This window comes from Sycon ciliatum, chromosome 5 (assembly GCF_964019385.1).
Source record: "Sycon ciliatum chromosome 5, ocSycCili1.1, whole genome shotgun sequence".
NCBI classification, from domain to species: domain Eukaryota; kingdom Metazoa; phylum Porifera; class Calcarea; order Leucosolenida; family Sycettidae; genus Sycon; species Sycon ciliatum.
Window position 1 is genome coordinate 96,351 of NC_088647.1, and position 21,792 is coordinate 118,142.

The 21,792-nt window shown below is 46.7% G+C and overlaps 1 protein-coding gene across 1 annotated transcript in view; it reads left to right on the plus strand.

Moving 5' to 3' along the window:
• The window catches only part of LOC135817063 (uncharacterized), a 66,989-nt gene extending 51,978 nt beyond the window's left edge, over positions 1 to 15,011 (plus strand). The window contains exons 6-7 of the mRNA XM_065330163.1: positions 7,474 to 7,572; positions 14,052 to 15,011. Of these exons, the coding sequence (XP_065186235.1) occupies positions 7,474 to 7,539 (66 nt within the window). The 3' untranslated portion in view covers positions 7,540 to 7,572; positions 14,052 to 15,011. The remainder of the gene's footprint in view (positions 1 to 7,473; positions 7,573 to 14,051) is intronic.
• The last annotated feature ends 6,781 nt before the right edge of the window (positions 15,012 to 21,792 follow it).

Below are 21,792 nucleotides of genomic sequence, written 5' to 3' on the forward strand. Positions count from 1 at the left end.
TCTCTTCTCTCTCTCTCTCTCTCTCTCTCTCTCTCTCTCTCTCTCTCTCTCTCTCTCTCTCTCTCTGTTTGTCTCCTTTCTCTCTCTCTCTCTCTCTCTCTCTCTCTCTCTCTCTCTCTCTCTCCCTCTCTCTCTCTCTCTCTCTCTCTCTCTCTCTCTCTCTCTCTCTCTCTCTCTCTCTCTCTCTCTCTCTCTCTCTCTCTCTCTGTTTTTCTCCTTTCTCTCCCTCTCTCTCTCTGTCTCTCTCTCTCTCTCTCTCTCTCTCTCTCTCTCTCTCTCTCTCTCTCTCTCTCTCTCTCTCTCTCTCTCTCTCTCTCTCTCTCTCTCTATCTATCTATCTATCTATCTATCTCATAAAGATACATGCTCCGAATAGAAGCCTAGCACTGACACCGACCTCTACAGGAATAGGCAGTGCTAGGGTTCAAATTCTTTCTTTGCAGTGTAAATGATCACTGTCATTGTAGAATGACCCACTGTCCTGTTAGAGGCTTTCTGTTGTGTATCTGCTGTCAAGTTTTCTCATGGTGGTTATCCCAGGGCAGTTACATCACAGAGTATCCTGAACAGGGATATCAAACACTACTGTGTGAGAAGCTTGGTCTTACTATTTTGATAAGTACCTGCAGGTATTAGTACCATCCCGCACTTTGGCTAGCTGCTTAATGCCAGCACGTATTGCATATACATGCAATATCCTGGCTCTTGCTTGACAACGCAAGTACAAAAAAGAGAATTGGACATTATCGAATAGTGCCTCTTCCACTAGCACTAATAGTGTTCTTGTTCTGCACATTACGTTGCAGGCTCCGCATTGTTACTGTTAGCAGTAGGAATTCACATGCCGCAGCACTGGTTCCTCCTGGATATATTTTGAACAACAAACGATAATGTGCTATACATACATGGACTATTCAGGGCTGTCAGCCTATCATGGCAATCTTTGTCCACACTGTCAGTCTATCATGGCAATCTTTGTCCACACTGTCAGTCTATCATGGCAATCTTTGTCCACACTGTCAGTCTATCAATCTAGCAATCTTTGTCCACACTGTCAGTCTATCAATCTAGCAATCTTTGTCCACACTGTCAGTCTATCATGGCAATCTTTGTCCACACTTATCATGGCAATCTTTGTCCACACTGTCAGTCTATCATGGCAATCTTTGTCCACACTGTCAGTCTATCATGGCAATCTTTGTCCACACTGTCAGTCTATCATGGCAATCTTTGTCCACACTTACCTGTCTATCATGGCAATCTTTGTCCACACTGTCAGTCTATCATGGCAATCTTTGTCCACACTTATCATGGCAATCTTTGTCCACACTGTCAGTCTATCATGGCAATCTTTGTCCACACTGTCAGTCTATCATGGCAATCTTTGTCCACACTTATCATGGCAATCTTTGTCCACACTGTCAGTCTATCATGGCAATCTTTGTCCACACTGTCAGTCTATCATGGCAATCTTTGTCCACACTGTCAGTCTATCATGGCAATCTTTGTCCACACTTACCTGTCTATCATGGCAATCTTTGTCCACACTTACCTGTCTATCATGGCAATCTTTGTCCACACTTACCTCTACATATGTCTTCAATATCATAATTATCCAAATTCTTATAAGAATGCTGTTAACCCGGCAAATAGTATCGTGTAGTAGGGCTGGCCCACCTCTGGCGGCCATGCCCCCAGCTACAAAGGCCGCCCTCAAGGGGCTCTCAGAGGTAGAGACAAAACTGTTGTGCTCCCTCCCGGGTATCGAGTCGTCTGTGATTGAGGTTATCAAGACCCTGGCGAACTTAGCGTCCGAGTCGGCCGATCGCGAGGATCGCCTCAACAAAAGAATCAATGACCTGTCGCGGCAAGTGTTAGGCCTGACTCAGGAAGTTGTCTCCCTCAAGGAAGCCGCCATTGCCAAGGCAAGTGTTCTCCCAAATATTCAAGCTCCTCAGCAGAGCCAGCGTACGAAGAGTAGATCTACGAAATCGTCAAGAAATCGTACCCGTACCCGCACAGGCCAGGCTGCCGCGTGCACTGCTAGTACGGGTGAGCCCCGTAGCGTGGGTGACACTGGCAGTGACCCTGAGGCGTCCGGTGAGGAAGACAGTAATTCTGAGATCATTGACATTGGCATTGAGGGCCCCTACAGCAGGGGCGCTAAACATCGCTCCAAGCCAGTCCTGGAGGTCTTAGACGACGACAGCTGGCAACTGGTGTCAGGAGAGCCTCCCAGGTCCAGGAGGGCAGTTTTGTATGTAGGCAATTTAAGCTCAAGCTGTACTGAGGAGGGACTGAAATGCTTCACCCGCCAGCGTGCAGTTGCAGCAGGGGGTACGGCAACGGTGCACACTTGCAGCCTCCACACCACGGAGGCAGGAAGAGTGTCTGCCCACCTAACTGTGGACGCTAAGGACCTCACCCTGGTCACAACTGAGAATTTCTGGCCAAGGCCCCTGTACGCGAGGCCATGGCGATTTAAGGAACGCACTGAGCAGCAATCCAAATGATTCCCCCAAGCCTAACGCTCCTGCTGACAAATGCCTTCGGACTGCAATCCAAACTTGGTGAGTTCCAGCACACTGATGAATCGTCTGGTGCCCTCAAGGGATCGTCTAGCATGCACGATGCCCAGTAGCCAACCAACGATGTTCAGACTCTTGGTGACGAATGCCTTTGGCCTATCGTCCAAGCTTGCAGAATTCCGCCACACCCTCCAGACCCTGAAGCCAGATATAGCAGTAGTCACAGAGACAAAATTTACGCCAGAGAAATGCAGCGAATCTGAAGCAGCCATGCCTGGCTATCACACCCCCATCCGCAAGGATCGCTCTGCACACGGTGGTGGAGTAGCAGTCTGGGTGAAGGCTGGCCTAGGATATGAACATCTTGATCACATCCAGTGCCATGATCACGAGATCATCTGGCTGAGTGTCACGACGCAGAGTGGACAGAAAGTTGTTATCTGTGCAGCCTATCGGCCCGGGTCCTGTTCGGAGACAGATCTCCAGCTATTGGAATACTTAGACAACACGCTGGAGGCATCCCGTACCTACGGATCAAATGTCATTGTGACCGGCGACTTCAATGTGCATAACGCTGCCTGGCTCTGCAGCAACAAGACCACCCGAGCTGGAGAGTATGCAGAGGATATCTGCTGCTACCATGGCCTGAGTCAACATGTCGACGTACCCACCCGAGGTGATAACACCCTGGACCTGGTGATGTCTGATTTCCCTTCACCAGCAACTGTTAAGGCACACCCGCCTATTGGACTCTCTGATCATGCTGTCCTCCAAGTTGACTTTCCTGTGAAGCTCACCCGTGAGCCCAAGACATCGCGTAGAGTCTGGCGATACCACCGCGCAGACTGGAAGCGGCTTGCCCACTTCTACCGAACAACAGACTGGGAGAGCATGCTCGGACCTGAACCGGATCTCAGCTGCGACAACATCACCAAGAGGATCCTCGAAGGAATGGCACAATTCATACCCAACAGAGTTATCTCATCGCGCCCCTCCGACGAACCTTGGTGGACACCGGAGTGTACAGCTGCAGTCAACACCAAGCGACAGATGTGGCACCAGATGCGCTCAAATCCCGACAGTGCTGATAAGAAAGCACACTACCGCACAGCTGCAGCCTCTGCACGCAGTACCATCCAGCGAAACAGAGAACGGCATATTACCATGCTCCGGCAGAAACTCACCACTGGTAGCCTTCGGGACAAGGAATGGTGGTCCACTATCAAGCGTGCGGGTGGCAAGGGCCGCAGCGCTGATATACCAACACTCCGATCTGCTGATGGAACTGAGTACACAACCAGTCAGGAGAAGGCCAAGTGCCTTGGTCAGTACTTCGCCGATAAGTGCAGCCTCGGCCCACAGGACTTCAATGAGGAATCTGAATTCCCCTTTGTCCAGCCTCGCTCCCAAAGCCGTCTCCTAAGTATTCGCTTCCGCCCTGCTGAGGTCCGTAAATTGCTGAGGGCCCTTGATCCTTCGAAAGCGTCAGGCCCTGATGCAGTTCCGGGCAGAGTCCTCAAAGCCAACGCTGAGCACCTTGCAGTGCCACTATGCTTGCTCTTCCGCCAGTGCATGACATCGGGGACACAACCACAGTCTTGGAAAGTGGCAAGTGTCGTCCCAGTCCATAAGAAACGGTCAAAGTCAGCCCCATCGAACTATCGGCCCATTTCCCTCCTGTCGCTCATCTCCAAGACAATGGAAGCAGTTGTTAACCGTACTCTCACCAACTTTCTCGAACGAAATAATATACTCTCAAACCACCAGTTCGGTTTTCGTCGAGGGTTAGGACCTGCTGATCTCCTAACAGGACTACACCACCAATGGAGCAAGATAGCAGCTGCTGGCGGTGCTGTACGTATTGTTGCCGTCGACATTGCGGGGGCCTTCGATAAAGTCTCCCACGCAGGTGTCCTTCACAAGGCAAAGGCTTACGGAGTGTCCGGGAACCTCCTCAAGTGGCTCCACAGCTACCTGGCGGATAGACGAATCCAGGCCGTTGTGAGTGGACAAACCTCACCTAAATTCCGAATCAGCTCAGGTGTGCCGCAAGGGAGCATACTGGGCCCCACTCTGTTCCTCCTATATGTCAATGACATGGAGGACCACCTCCCAGCCACAACCCAGCTCGCCATATATGCAGATGACACCACGCTTTATCAGTGCATCCCATCCCTGACCGCTCTCCCAGTTGGCCTAGCGCAGCTACAGACTGCTGTGGATGCCTTAGCTGAATGGGGCCAGAGCTGGAAGATCGCATTCGAGCCGACAAAGTCGCAAGTCTTGACAATTTCTTATCACCGTCAACCCTGGCCGATTCCTCCAGCCACTTTCAATGGGGTGGCCATAGAGGAAGTGGAGGAGCTGAAGTTGCTCGGAGTGCTCTTTGATCGGAGCCTCTCCTTTCGCTCCCACATTCGACAGGTTGCAGTCCGTGGTCACCAACGTCTTGGCTTCATGAGGAAGGCCCTGCCCATTCTCGACAGCAAGGCCAAGTATGCAGTGTATCGCGGCTTCGTCCGCCCAGTACTTGAGTACTGCCCGCTTTCATGGTTGGGTGCGTCCCAGTCTACCCTGAACCAGCTGGACCGGGTACAGCACCGAGCCCTAAAGCTCATCGGCCCAGGGTCATACCTCCCAAGCCTCACTGTTCGGCGTCAAGTCGCAGCACTCACATTCCTGTACAAGCTGCATTGGATCGACGGTCCCCCAATCCTGACCACCATGACACCACCGAGGGCAGTTGCAAACCAGCACCGGCGCTCCACTCGCCACCAGCAAAAGAACCAGCACCAGCACCAACTAGCACCGACACTGCCCGCCGGAGCCCGTAATAGTGCTCTCCGATCATTCCCCCATGCCACGATCCAAGACTGGAATCGTCTCCCATCTGCCCTGCTACGCAACCTTCCCACGCAGAAGGGAATGCAGGCATTCAAGGAAGGCGCCTACAAGTCGCTCCGCAGCCGAGACTGGCGTTCAGCCACAGATGCCCTCTGAACACTCCCTGAACACCCTCTCTGCTTGCACCCTGGCTCCCCCTTTTTTATTTTTTTATTTTTTATTATTATTATTATTTTTTTTTTTTTCTTCCTCTATCACATGTATCATCTTTCCGTTTTTCCTTCCTCTATATAAATGTACCCCCCCCCCTCCCCTCCCCCTGTGCCTACTCCTCCCCAGTTTTTGGTGCTCTGAAGTGTCGCTGAAGCCGAGACCTCAGGTCGGCGGAGATGCTCCAGTTTTCACCACCACAGTTGCGTCTGCAACCACCTCTACCATGCAGTATACTGTTCTCGAGGTTCGTGGTTTCTCGTAAAAAAAAAAAAAAAAAAAAAAAAATCATATACAAATGCTGTTAACCCGGCAATCATATACAAATGCTGTTAACCCGGCAATCTAGTTTCTGTACTGTAGTTACGAGTGCACACCTACCAAGATTGTACTTGAACATGGTCATACACCTGCAGTGTACACACACTTACCTTCCATTACGTGCATACCCCCGGTGTTCATCCACTACGTGCATACCCCCGGTATCCATCCACTTTCGCATACATGTCATAATATAGTATACCATGATAAAAGTGACTTTGGAGGACATTGCATGATCAGGATCTCATCCGCTGCATGATACTGACTACACCAGCATTCCGGCATTCCACACACTGCAAGCGTCCTATGGTCTCGTCGGGTCAAATGAAAAACCTATCATTCCACACACTGCAAGCGTCCTATGGTCTCGTCGGGTCAAATGAAAAACCTATCATTCCACACGCTGCCTAACTATTACTTGTGTACTTCAAGTAACTGCAGTGTGTCGTTCAAACTTCTCTCAGGTTTCCTGTGTCGCAACAATAAGAACTCATACCAGTTTAATATCCAAACCCTTCCCTTCATATACATGAACTTCAACTGTACGGTACTAAGTAACTGAAGCACACTTTCTAACTTTCTAAACTACGTCAAACTATGTATAGTGTTACCTGTATAAATTAAAAATCTCACACCTACTGACCTAGGATTGTTGGGTGATGGTCGGCAGTTCAGAGTTTTACAAGTACTAGGTCGGCGGCTGCACAGGTCGCGCAGCACAGGAGTGCAACTGACTCGCATGATCAGATTCCATTGAGCTGCAGCGTACATCTATAACATGGTCACGCGCATAGATCCCATTTAGGTGTTAGGTGTACCGTGTGTTATGACTACGGGTATAGTGTAGCTTGTAGCAGACTGCTTCAAAGAGTTAATAAAAGAGTATTAAGAGTCTGTGTGCGTGTTGTGCATGCGGACTGCATCAGAATGAGCAGCTCGTAAACTCGTGTTGGCCGTAATCCCCAGTGCTATGCTGCTTCACTGGCAGGTAGGAATGTTTCACATCACCTAGATTTGTTGCAGCTGATGATTATTGGCCTTTTGGCCTAGGTGAGTAGGGCGCTGTTCGCACCGCAGCACTTCCGTTTTCAATGGATGTGACATGCAGCATTTCTGTACAGACATATCTCCAGTTCATCTTATATCTTCACGGTTCTCACCCTAAATCCCAAATGCTGTCATCATCAATACATGAACATGGACATTACCGTTGTGAATGACTGATTGTAATGTCCTAAATGACGTAACGTTTTCACGATGACAGCAGGTTACAAGGCGGAGGACACATAGTCACGTTGTAGTGTGAATCTTCTGAAATTCTTACACCTTGCAATTATTTTCAGTGCTGAAATTTGAAGGACAAAACTGGCCTGTGCGGATTGTTTGAGTTCATTTCTTCAGCATTACTCTTCCAAGCCATGAGTTACGTATGTGATTTGTTCATTCAGAACTTGGGTTGTAGCTGTTTCTGTTTCTCAAAAAATCATTCAATTCTTTGGCACGTTTTTGACGTGTCTAAATCAGAACTGTCGTAAAGGCGTTGAGCTCTGTGCTCTGCTGCATGTACTAGTGTTCTCAATCGATCGGAGGAAGCTGTTTGGAGGTATTGGATATTCTCTCCCTGACATGGCAGTGACCCGTGGAATGGCAAACGGCAGAAAGACTTCAGGTAACTTGAAATAATTTACCCTGCTTTCAACCATGCTAATAGATATGTACAATGTTGTACTGAACATTGCTAGCGGACATGGTTACAGTCAACTTCAATAATAATGACTGCGGATATAACGACAATTCGCGAATAACGACCGATTTCCCATGCCCAGAGCAAAGTCCATACTACCTGTATACATAAATGAGACTTCGGGTATAACGACACTTCGCGAATAAGGACACTTTTTTGATGCCCGGCCGAGTGTCGTTATACGCAAAGTTAACTGTATTTCTTTATGAACTGAACATTGCTAGCGGACATGCTTATTTCTTTATGTACTGAACATTGCTAGCGGACATGGTTATTTCTTTATCGTACCCGTATTCAATACTAGTAAGCAGCCTTTGTATTCGTATTGTCAAGGGTAAATCACTCCCAAGAGTGTGCAACTCCAGTCTATAGTGTCTGCAATGGCAGAACCTCACATCATGTGACACACCCATACACATTACTTGCACCATGTCCATAATAGATACAGGGTTGTATGCAAACCTTGCTAGTTTGGGCTCAACTCCTCGTGGTCACTTTGCCTGCGTAATCTATTGAATCGTGTCATCTGCCATAGCAGAACTTACTAGATAGAGGCCGTACAGGCAGTTGCAGACACTCTTGGGAGTTATGTACTCTTAGTATTACTGAAGTATTTGATTTCCAAATCAAACCACAATCATTAATCGGAGTGCAGTGGACGGAAACAAATGAACACAACAATTATTGATTGGACTTGGTAACACAAAGAGCAGTCTACAAGGTACCAACCGCCAGAGCCTCTAGAGGGATTTGTAGTCAATGAACATTTTTGCACACCAGGCAAACGCAGCACCATTAATTTTGATGGTGCATCTTTTCATTACGAAGCCATAGTTCAGTGTATGTTCAGAACCATTGGATGTCATACATTGAGCATGCTAGGTTGTGGTGGAATAATGTGCATTATAATTATATTTATCACATGGCACGTGATTGTTGCCCGTACTCCAGCGAATCAGCACCTTTCGCGCCGCGGGCAATAATATGCGATATTGCCCGCAAAAAAATAGTTTATTTGCCCGCAAAAAAATAGTTTATTTCAGTGATCGCGTGACTACGCGTGTACGACGACTCTGAGTCTGTAGACTGTACGAGTCTACGACGAGTCGCAGTGTAGCATTGAGACGAAGATGGAATTCTTTTTGGAGATGGACATCCCGGCAATGGACATGGCCTCGGACGTCTGCCGTGTGGTGCTTGCAGGGATCATTTGTTCAGTCATGTTGGCAGCCTGACCGTCGGTAAGCTTGTGGATAAGATTCAGTTCTGCTCGAAGTGGTACTGTGATCACAAACAATTATTTGAAATAACACAAATTCAACCTTTCAGCGTCGTGCGTTTTCAAATCCTCGCAAAGTCACTGCCTGTGTGTGGTCTTCATGTGCCACGCAAAACTCTTACCAGGCTCATCTGTCCTCTGCCTTCACCTTTGCTTGAACAACAAACACAACAATTCAGGAATGTTTTGCAATGAAAAATACAGCTATCTGGAGCTGAAAAAAAGAAGAAAAATTGTCCTCAGAATTACACACCAGGGAGTCGTCAAATACTTGCACTTGTTGCAGTACTGTATTTGACAACTTCCTGATACACATGTAAACATGAAGAAACTCTTTGTGGTAGCACTCTTAATTTTTCAACTGAAATTATGATTCTGCTGTATTTTATTGTCGTTGCCATGTCTATTGCTATGACGATGCGGTGCCGGCACTTTTTTCTGTCTCCGTCTTTCAGTACTGTATATTCTCTGATGGCCTGTAGCAGACTTTTGTTAGGGTGTAGGAGAAATATCTTCATTTTTCTTGTTTGATAATGATAGCACATCAATATACATTGTGGTCATAATGTGTTGGCATTTGGGCTAATTTCAACAGCAGCCCAATGGTCTGCTCTGTGGGCCATGTGATAAATTTGTTATCGCATCGTTGCAAGGGCCTTATGGCATATTATTGCCCCGAGAGGTTAGCCCGAGGGCCGTAGGCCCGAGGGCTAACCTCGAGGGGCAATAATATGCCATAAGGCCCTTGCAACCATGCGATAACATATACTTATTGCAACATCTCAAGACTCAGGTGAAACACCACCGGCCAATGTGAAGAGAGTGGGTGATAGCCAACCACAGCGATAAAGATAAGTAGGGTTTAGAAGGGAACACGAAAGAGAAGCAAAAGCAACAACAACAGGAAATCCATGAAGAAAGAGGATGTCGGTCAAGAGCAACAGAGATGCAATGAGATATGTCGTAGAAAATGTATAAGGGGCGGCACGGATCTTGAAGATTCGGAGTGAGATCAGATCCTTGACTTCTCTGGCAGATGTATTATGGTCATGGAGAACCTAGCTCAATCTCCAATCTCTAGCTCAATCTCCAGTCAGAATGAACTTTAGAAATATGCATCATTCTCTCATGAAGGGTCAAAAGTTCAATGCCTATTAATTGATACTAGAGCAAGCAAAGTGTGTAACTAACCAGAATTTGGACTTAACTATTAAAACCATTCTCAATCTTCAAATAAATTGTGGGGAAAGTCGGTGCAATCTTCAAATAACGAAGGGGATAATTTATAAGAAGAAAAAGAGGACCAAGGAGCTACAAGTTACACTGGAATGTCCGCTAACACCACCAGCAGCTACTTTACAATCTTGTTGCAATTTGTAGCTCCATGGTCCTCTTTTTCTCTTATAAATTAATCTTTGGCTCTCTATTAATTAATAATAATTATAGGGACTTGCTTGTCACTCAATGTTGAGTGATGAGTTTGGAAACATTGTGCAGTATTTTCTTTAAAACAAGAAACAGAAGTTGGATATGGTCGGGAATGAAGCGCAAAGCACTGCATAGAAAACTTGTTGTTTGTATTTATTTTTATTCGCAAATTCAAACGGGCATAGAACCCAATAACATGAAGCGAATATGAAAATTATAATGAGAAAGAGAATTATACTTAGATCTTCAGCGTAGAGTCAGCGGTACATCAGAGGGAGATCAGGTACAATAGAAAGAGGACAGAAAAACAGAATATTTCGCTTGTCTTCAGCATCTACAGGGCACAGGTATAGGGGATTACCTGTGTGCGAAACTGCCGAGCGTGATGGATGGCATGGATATCGCTGGGGAGGGCATTCCATAATACAGCACCCTTGCAAGCAAAGCGCCCACGCCCCGCAACCGAATGGGAAACTGGCACGCACAGGTCCATGGCAGATTGGAGCCGAATAGGGCCGGGTGCAGCGGGAGTTAGCAGGGCTTGCAACTCTGGACTTGCCAGTGCATAACGACAGCGCCACACCAGGTATACTAGCTTCTGATTGAAGACTTCTGCCACACGGAACACTGCCATGCGCTCCAGCAGGTCGCAGGCAGACGACCACGGAGGGCGGCCAAAGACAGCACGAGCCCCACTGTTCTGCAGGACCTGTAGACGGTCGAGGTACCTTCTTCGCAGTGAGCTAGAGTACGCGTTTGAGGCGTACAGCAGGTCAGACATGATCAGCGATCTAAAGTAGGGCATGCGTGACTGGTGATTCAGGCAGCGGCGCATTCGCCAGAGCGCTCCGATCTTCTGCAACACACGTGCAAAACATTTGGCAATGTGGGCGTGCCAGGACATGCTGGAATCGATTGTAGCGCCAAGATAACGAGCACTTAGCACACTAGGCAATGAAGTGGCATGGCAGACGACCTGTAGATCAGCTGTGTGCTGACGGCCGGCAGGAATTGGCACTACTTGGCTCTTGCCAGCATTGAGGATCAGGCCTCGATCCTTCAGCCAGTCTGCAAGGATTGAAACCGAAGCAGATAAGACATCGTATACCTGCTGTGCTGTTCGCTGGCTGCACGCGAGCGCAATGTCGTCCGCGAATTGAAATGACTCGGACTGGCCAACTACAGCGGGGACCTCGCGGGTGTAAAGGCTGAACAGAATGGGGCCCAGCACCGAACCTTGGGGGACACCACTCGTGCAAGCTGATGTAGAGCTAGTCCGCGACCCTTATTATTATTATTGTGTAGGCAGTCATAAGGCAGATTATCCAATTCAGAAAGATTTATCAAACAAAGAAAGCAGTGAATAATCGAGCCATCAAATTTGGGCATCGACAGGTAGGCCCTCGGCCTTCATCAACTCAATCTTTTGCCAAGCTCTGACTGCACCCCGGGGAAACAAAAGGTACCAGGTTAACTTGCTATTTGGAAGTGAAAGGATATTGTCAACCATGCTGAGACCCACACGTATTTGGGAGCTCTTAGTCTTGTATGAGGGTAACACGGGTGCAGCTAAGGCGCCTTCAGACTACAGATAAGAAATGGCGGAAGGGAAAGGTTTCCAAGGTGATTTGATCTGGTGACATGATAGACAAATTGCCTGTGGAAACCTTTTCCTGCCTTGGCTGCTGCAGCGAGAAAAGCAGTACCGGCAGTGAAAGGTGGAGCCCATCACTTCAAATGGGCAGCATGTGCATGTTTCCAGGTCCACTTTCACGTGAACAGCCACAGTTTTTCTTTTCCTTTGTCTTCATTGACTCTGTTTTATGGAGCAAGGGATCATGCATCTCTTTTTGAAGTGTTCATTGGTTCCCTTGGGAACACTTTGACCAATGAGAAGCAAGCCCTGATTGGTCAAAAAGGTTTACATTATGAATCTCAAAGCATAGAACTACTTGTGATCTGATGATGGTTAAAAGAAGTGCTGACATAATAATGAATGATAATCGATCAATGAATGATGACGACACAAACACAGGATCAGAGAGTCAATAACTGCCTGTACAAAATGGAAAGTTTGTTTGAACTTTGTGCCATGCAGCGAATAGTCTACTGAATAAAGATGCGACATGCCTCGTCATATTGCAGTTGGCATGGTTAGAGTTAGGTTACGTGTTGGGGATTTGGGCTTGGGTTAGAGTTAGGGTTAGAGTTTCTGTTTGGGTGAAGGTTAGACGTCGGCGGATAATGCTCGAAAATCCCACGGATTATGCTTTTCAGTATGCTGGCAATATGCTCTGAAAATCACAAAATTATGCTCAAATTATGCTTCTTGACACTGTGCTCTTTCATGTTTATAATGCCATTAAAATGTATAGAATGTGTACTCGGGATCAAATGTGGACTTCCGGAGAAAACTGCATGGAAGATCTAGTCTCAGCTATGGATAAGAAACCAGAATACAGCTACTTCTATATAAAGGTTTTGTCCGACACGCCCTGGAACATGCCACCTCGGCCTGGTCCTATGCCATCACCAAAGCTGAGCTGGCGCGTTTAAATATTTTACAAGCCAGAGTAGCTAGGAAGTATTTGCTACGTAAAAAAAGTCAATGTAGATAGATGCGAAACGAAATCCCAGTTAAACGCCCTTTGTGACTTAGAGTCCTTGCACTTTCGCAGGCAAGATCAGCTCTTGTTACTCTATTTAAATTTATACATATATCTCCAGAACACATCCGACATTTTCACCTTTCATTGTCTTCAAGTCCAAGAAGACCAAACAAACTTCACATCAATTATCACGGTAGGCGTTTTTCTTCCCTCTTTTCCAACAAAGCTGCAATGCTATGGAATTGTCTACCGCCTTCTCTTACCTCTATAACCAGCCTCCCGGGATTCAAGCATTCTCTCTATCAGCATTTTCGCCGATATATTCATTACACTGACGGTATCCCAACTCCTTAATCACCAGATTTTGTATGCTTCGATCTATTTCCTTAGCCTATCCTCGATTGACTGCTCCCTCTACATAAAGTTGTCATTTCATTCTTCTTGCAGGAGATTCCCTCGACAGGCCCAAAGCCTTTGGGAAATCCTTTAAGTTAAATATAGAAAAATACAAATACATGTAGGCACTGCAACATCAATACAAGCATAATAATAATGTACAGAAATAATAGAACTCTGGAAGGTGAACTTTTGACCTTTGACGCCCTAAACATTAGACATCTGTTACATTTACAGTGTAGATCAGGCCCTTTCACGGAGCCGTGCCAGATATATACCGTGGTATGGTACGACTCCCTGCCGAGTCCCGGGTGTAGATCTATTTATAGGAGGATTCCCTTGCCCTTGTAACAAACAACGGACTCTGGACGGTGAACTTTTGACCTTTGAGGCCCTAGCGGTTTTATGCAGCAGTTATGCTGAAGGATCAACTAAATTATGCTTGGCAATGCTATTTTTCAGAAAGCCGTGATTATGCTCAAAATTATTCCGGCATTATCCGCCGATGAGTAGTGAGGGTCAGGGTTAGGGTTAGGGTTAGAGTTAGGGTTAGGGTTAGGATAAGGGTTAGATAGAAGTCCCAATTTTGTTTGTACAAGGATGCAGTGCCATGATTCTCGTTGTCTGTCTGTTTGAAGTTCTTACCGTTTTACCTGCATCGTACTTTCTTGTTTTACATTGCTACTTTCCAGCATCAGACTCACCATGCTAATGTGGGACATTGGTTGATCGGAGGCATCTCAGTTCGCCATTTACAAGTGACTGTTGTATCCGAGGTTAGTTCTTGCATGTTGTCACTAGTGAAGCTTGGCACTATGAGTTCATAGACCTACAATACTCGCCGTTACTTTCCGCAGCAGCTGCTTGGGACTCTACTGTACTGTGGACGTGTGGTGAGGATTAGACTTGCCTTGAGCTCATTGATACACTCACCACTAGTGATGTACATGTACTTGTACATGTATGTCCGCCGTGGTGATTATTTTCTAAATTTCTATCGCCTTGAAGACTAATCAAAGGCCTTTAGTCTCCCAAATGGTTTCTTTCACATAGATGATCATAACTTGGTCCAGTTCATGTGATTTATATATGCAGGCATACACAATAATACATGTAGAGGTAATACTATTTCATCCCTTTCACATCACATCTTGGAATGAGTTTGCTGTGTAAGTCCTGAAATAGGTAAGCGCCCAAAAATGTGTTCGTTCGTCACATTATTGTCAGTGTCCATTGGAGTTGAGATTAGATAAGACAGTGCTCCACATGTTTATATTCCTGTATGGATGTTGGGCATGCTGATTACATTTTCCTCATTTTCTTAATCCTCTCCTATGTCAATGCACATCAAACTATGTCACACCACTACTCCAAAATGCGCTTTCAGTCGGACCATTCCACTTCTACATCACTCACTACCATTCCAAAGACACTTCATTCAGTTATTGCTAGTGCAGGCCATCCAGACAGCTCGATATGCTGGAATTTGTCTCGTGGAGCGCAGTGTGGAGTGGCAGTGTGACTGATATTGATTTTACGAAAATTGGTAGTGTTTGTCACTAATTTCTCTACATTTCTAGCCTTCTTACACATAGTTTTAACTACTTGAACTTTTCTTTCAAACTGCCCGTGATCTTATTGTTCTTCTTTGCCCGTAAAAGCGGCAAACGTGCCCGTAAAAGCGGCAAACGTGCCCGTAAAAGCGGCAAACGTGCCCGTAAAAGCGGCAAACGGGCCTGTGAAAGCGGCAAACGTGCCTGTGAAAGCGGCAAGAGTGCCAGTGAAAGTGGCATCTTTGGCCATATAGTGGCATCTACGCCGCTGGGAGTGATGACTTTGAAATATGTTCATTGAGAACGCGTAATATTGGCAATTTAATTCCCTGCATCAGATCTATCTTCCCTACACTGGGTTTGCTTTTCGTCTTGTTCAAATCGTAAACTTGACCTCCAGGATGTGACCTTGCTCAGTCCGCCTTTTAAAATATGCACGAGATAGCAGGGTTACCTTTAAAAGCACGTACTTGCATGTGACTTAAAAGATAACTTTCAAGAGGTAATCTTAATTTGAATCAGAGCCCTCTTGTTAACTTTCCAAGTCAAATCCAATTCTTTCAAATGGAAACAACTTCAGGTGGTTTACAACAAAGTCCGTCAAATTGAACTATTGACAATACTCTTCAGAAAGAAATCCAAATGTTAGGAAAAAACTCTGATGCAGGGAGAGGATTAGGGTATTGAGTAGGGGTTGGGTTTAGGTTTAAGTGAAGAAACCCCAATATGAGAATAAGCTAAACCCAGACTTCTATTTTAACCCTGTTCCAGGCAAGCAGCCTTCGCAAAATCTTGATGCCAAGCCCTCTTTCCAAAAAAACGAGATATTGAACTCCTGACCACTTTTCTGCATCAGGTTTCACTTTCTAGCATTAGTTTCTGGTACATTGTGGAAAGGTATCGTTAATTTTGGAAATTTCCATCTCCTTCATATTTAGATGGTGTTATGGTTTGAACCAAAGGAGAAATATCCAAACCCGGACTTCCATGTTTACCCTGATGCAAGAAACTAAAACCCTGATGCTGGAAACTAGGGTTGCCAAAATTCTGATGAAAGGGTTGTTAGGGTTGGGGTTAGGGTTAGGGGTTAGGGTTAGGGTTAGGGTTAGGGGTTAGGGGTTAGGGTTAGGGGGTTAGGGTTAGGGGGTTAGGGTTAGGGGGTTAGGGTTAGGGGGTTGGGGTTAGGGGGTTGGGGTTAGGGTTAGGGGGTTAGGGTTAGGGGGTTAGGGTTAGGGGGTTAGGGTTAGGGGGTTAGGGTTAGGGGGTTAGGGGGTTAGGGGATTAGGGTTAGGGGGTTAGGGTTAGGGGGTTAGGGTTAGGGGGTTAGAGTTAGGGGGTTAGGGTTAGGGAGTTAGGGTTTTGGGGTTAGGGTTTTGGGGTTGGGGTTGGGGTTGGGGTTGGGGTTGGGGTTGGGGTTGGGGTTGGGGTTAGGATTGGGGTTAGGGTTAGGATTGGGGTTAGGGTTAGGGTTAGGGTTTGTTTTTATTATTTTAAAAATTTTTTAAATATATATTTTCTTTTACCTTGGGGTTAGGGTTAGGGTTAGGGTTAGGGTTAGGGTTGGGGTTGGGGTTGGGGTTAGGGTTAGGGTTAGGGGTTAGGGTTAGGGTTGGGGTTAGGGTTAGGGTTAGGGTTAGGGTTAGGGTTAGGGTTAGGGTTAGGGTTAGGGTTAGGGTTAGGGTTAGGGTTAGGGTTAGGGTTAGGGTTAGGGTTATTTAAACAATGCTTGACCAGAACTAACACCAATGGTTAACAACATTGATTGACGCCATGTCATCCGTGAATTGAGAATTATAATGCTAATCCCGGTTTCGCCACCCGGTGCCGTGAATCAATATTGCAGACTCCCAGACCGACTCCCCTTCAATCAGTAGTTGGGGGCACCAATGTTTAGCCCTTAATCCCAGGGAGCGGGTTGTTTCGTCAAGTACCCCTGCATTCCCTCAGGCATTCTCCTAGCTGGTCTATGGGCACCTATCCCACTCTCATGGGAGGCACAGGTCAGAACACAGTGCACAGCAAATTCCTAATTTGTTTTAAAATATATAAAAATATATATTTTATTTTACCTAGAGTCGTTTGGGGAACACTGCTCGTGGCAGGCTCACAGTTATTTAACAATGCTTGACCAGAACTAACACCGCCAGTATTAACAATGCTTGACCAGTACTAACACCAATGGTTCACAACATTGGTTGACGCCAGTATTAACAATGCTTGACCAGTACTAACACCAATGGTTCACAACATTGGTTGACGCCATGTCATCCGTGAATTGAGAATTATGATGGTAATCCCGGCTTAGCCACCCGGTGCCGTGAATCAATATTGCAGACTCCCAGACCGACTCCCCTTCAATCAGTAGTTGGGGGCGTCAAAGTTTAGCCGTCAATCCCAGGGTTAGGGTTAGGGTTAGGGTTAGGGTTAGGGTTAGGGTTAGGGTTAGGGTTAGGGTTAGGGTTAGGGTTAGGGTTAGGGTTAGGGTTAGGGTTAGGGTTAGGGTCAGGGTCAGGGTTAGGGTTAGGGTTAGGGTTAGGGTTAGGGTTAGGGTTAGGGTTAGGGTTAGGGTTAGGGTTAGGGTTAGGGTTAGGGTTAGGGTTAGGGTTAGGGTTAGGGTTAGGGTTAGGGTTAGGGTTAGGGTTAGGGTTAGGGTTAGGGTTAGGGTTAGGGTTAGGGTTAGGGTTAGGGTTAGGGTTAGGGTTAGGGTTAGGGTTAGGGTTAGGGTTAGGGTTAGGGTTAGGGTTAGGGTTAGGGTTAGGGTTAGGGTTATTTAAACAATGCTTGACCAGAACTAACACCAATGGTTAACAACATTGATTGACGCCATGTCATCCGTGAATTGAGAATTATATTTAAACAATGCTTGACCAGAACTAACACCAATGGTTAACAACATTGATTGACGCCATATCATCCGTGAATTGAGAATTATAATGCTAATCCCGGTTTCGCCACCCGGTGCCGTGAATCAATATTGCAGACTCCCAGACCGACTCCCCTTCAATCAGTAGTTGGGGGCACCAATGTTTAGCCCTTAATCCCAGGGAGCGGGTTGTTTCGTCAAGTACCCCTGCATTCCCTCAGGCATTCTCCTAGCTGGTCTATGGGCACCTATCCCACTCTCATGGGAGGCACAGGTCAGAACACAGTGCACAGCAAATTCCTAATTTGTTTTAAAATATTTAAACAATGCTTGACCAGAACTAACACCAATGGTTAACAACATTGATTGACGCCATGTCATCCGTGAATTGAGAATTATAATGCTAATCCCGGTTTCGCCACCCGGTGCCGTGAATCAATATTGCAGACTCCCAGACCGACTCCCCTTCAATCAGTAGTTGGGGGCACCAATGTTTAGCCCTTAATCCCAGGGAGCGGGTTGTTTCGTCAAGTACCCCTGCATTCCCTCAGGCATTCTCCTAGCTGGTCTATGGGCACCTATCCCACTCTCATGGGAGGCACAGGTCAGAACACAGTGCACAGCAAATTCCTAATTTGTTTTAAAATATATAAAAATATATATTTTATTTTACCTAGAGTCGTTTGGGGAACACTGCTCGTGGCAGGCTCACAGTATTGGCCCTAATGACCAATACATCCAGACTCAAAAGCTGTTATAGTTTGGGTTGAATTATGAGCACTGCTGGGTGAAATTGTTATGTCTAACCCCTGCCTCCATCTGCTAAATGTACTGTCTGTGCGTACCTCAAAATGAAAGGCGAGAAAAGAGAATTCTTTATTTTATTTATTAATTTTTAGATTCGTGCCCTGCCGCCATGCGCCCGACCAAGTGCGAGAGACAGGGCCACACACTCCCTTCCCCAAGATAATTTGTATATGGGAATCCCCCTACGTTACATGGGTTTCTTAAGTTTAACCTATCCCCTCCCAATCCTCCTTATTGGTGTTCTATTTGTGTGTGCATGTATACGATACAGACCTCATCCTGTGGAACCACACTCAAGAAAGAGCGTTCTCGGAACTAGGAACAGAGGGGGCGGGGGGTTACGGCAGAGGAAGGCAGGAAGTTCCTGGACACGGTACGACAACTCAGGAGCAAATACACAGCAAAGTGGACCAGACACAACAGAACCCTATAGTTCATGCATCAGGCACTCCCGCACGCTGCTGTGCGGAGTGTGATCAAAGTACAGATTGTATGCTACTCAGGGGTAGAAATGTTAGTCGCCCGCCGACTATGCATGGGTACTGAAGGAACCAAAATTTAAATTGTGCAGGCAGATTTAGGGAGAGTGAACATTGTACAGTCATATGTCCCTCACCTGGTTCCATTTGATGATCCATCGGCGGGCATGAGCAATAGGACAAGAAAGCAGAGATCCTGGTCAGATGGTGTCCGTGTTGAGTTGTCCTTCCAGTCTCCCAGTGCCTCCTCCATCGGAACCCCCCGCTCCACATTGGGCACATAGCTGTCTACGATCCAGGGTCTCTAGAGGAGTCACCTAATTTATTGTTCAGAACTGAAATTACTATTTCAACTGAGTAACTTTACCTCAACCTACTCCCTTGGCTACAATGTAAGAAATGGTTGACTCTTTTCTCTGCAGTTAGTCTTTCTACTGGTCAGTACTGTCCCCTGGTCAGGGTCCCCGCTGGCGGGCGGCAGCTCACAGTGCGCATTGGTTGAGCGTGCACTATCTGGCTATAGACTCAGCTGACGTGTACTAGCTAAAGATTGTGCGTGGTGTGAGCTTGCGCTACCTGGCTGCCTACACTAGCTACATTTTGTGTGCGGGAACAATCTACACTATCCTGTCACTTGACATTTATTGTATGCGCTGCCGACTGGCAACTACTTAGTACTAGAAGCTATTTTTAGGCCGCATGCTACGGCGACCTACTTTGTACTTAGCCCAGTCTCGCTCTACTCTTCGCGGTCATTGTAGTAATAGTACTAGTACTGTCTTTGTAGTTTCTATAGGCCAGCACCCGTCACCCACCCATGGACCAAAAACTGCGCCCTGTCTATATTCTAGTATCCACCCTATACCTATGGATTATTTCTTGCCACATACCAATGGGTTAGTGTTTTGCCACACACCTATGGATTTGCAATTGCGTATTTGATGAGTAATTTTAATTCGATGCATGTGGTGCACATATTTTAGGGTTTGGGTTAGGGTTAGGGACAGTTGTAGTTGGGTCAGGGGCCGCACACCGGGTCCATTAAGAGAGAGAGAGAAAGAGAGAGAGAGGGAGAGAGAGGGAGAGAGAGGGAGAGGGAGAGAGAGAGAGAAAACGAGAGAGCGAGAGAAAGAGAGAGAAAGAGAGAGAGAGAGAGAGAGAGAGAGAGAGAGAGAGAGAGAGAGGGAGAGGGAGAGACCCTTTAATTATAGTGGCTACAACCCAAAATTTAATTTATTGCAAGCAGTGTGATATTGGACCAGTGTAAGGGTTTGAGCCGTATTCAGGGACCTACATTGGCGGCGAGTCTATTGGTCAGCAGTCTTTCACGGGAGGCTGTTTAATTGCAGTGCATTTATTAAGGGGTGGACCTGCACCTCACCCCCCGGGCAAACACAAAGCGGCGGGCTGTGTAGTGATGAGTATGGGAACTAGAGCGGCAGTAGACTGACGACGTGCAACGGCCGTCCGCAAGTGCGCAGGCAATTGGAATTTCATGAACAGATGGGCGACAACTCCCTGTATTCCCCTGGTGCGTCTCAGGCGAGTAGAATTTCGGGGGGGTTTGTTTGACTAATGCTTCTAGAGCGTTGTATGCATGTGCGTGATCCTAATGAGTGAGGACTAGGCCCCCAGGGCGAGCTAAGATCAACTCGAGCTTCACATGCACCCTCCCCTCCCAATCTTGTTGATGACGTAGGGCACGTAACAGGATACAACAAGCAGAGATATTTAAACAATGCTTGACCAGAACTAACACCAATGGTTAACAACATTGATTGACGCCATGTCATCCGTGAATTGAGAATTATAATGCTAATCCCGGTTTCGCCACCCGGTGCCGTGAATCAATATTGCAGACTCCCAGACCGACTCCCCTTCAATCAGTAGTTGGGGGCACCAATGTTTAGCCCTTAATCCCAGGGAGCGGGTTGTTTCGTCAAGTACCCCTGCATTCCCTCAGGCATTCTCCTAGCTGGTCTATGGGCACCTATCCCACTCTCATGGGAGGCACAGGTCAGAACACAGTGCACAGCAAATTCCTAATTTGTTTTAAAATATATAAAAATATATATTTTATTTTACCTAGAGTCGTTTGGGGAACACTGCTCGTGGCAGGCTCACAGTATTGGCCCTAATGACCAATACATCCAGACTCAAAAGCTGTTATAGTTTGGGTTGAATTATGAGCACTGCTGGGTGAAATTGTTATGTCTAACCCCTGCCTCCATCTGCTAAATGTACTGTCTGTGCGTACCTCAAAATGAAAGGCGAGAAAAGAGAATTCTTTATTTTATTTATTAATTTTTAGATTCGTGCCCTGCCGCCATGCGCCCGACCAAGTGCGAGAGACAGGGCCACACACTCCCTTCCCCAAGATAATTTGTATATGGGAATCCCCCTACGTTACATGGGTTTCTTAAGTTTAACCTATCCCCTCCCAATCCTCCTTATTGGTGTTCTATTTGTGTGTGCATGTATACGATACAGACCTCATCCTGTGGAACCACACTCAAGAAAGAGCGTTCTCGGAACTAGGAACAGAGGGGGCGGGGGGTTACGGCAGAGGAAGGCAGGAAGTTCCTGGACACGGTACGACAACTCAGGAGCAAATACACAGCAAAGTGGACCAGACACAACAGAACCCTATAGTTCATGCATCAGGCACTCCCGCACGCTGCTGTGCGGAGTGTGATCAAAGTACAGATTGTATGCTACTCAGGGGTAGAAA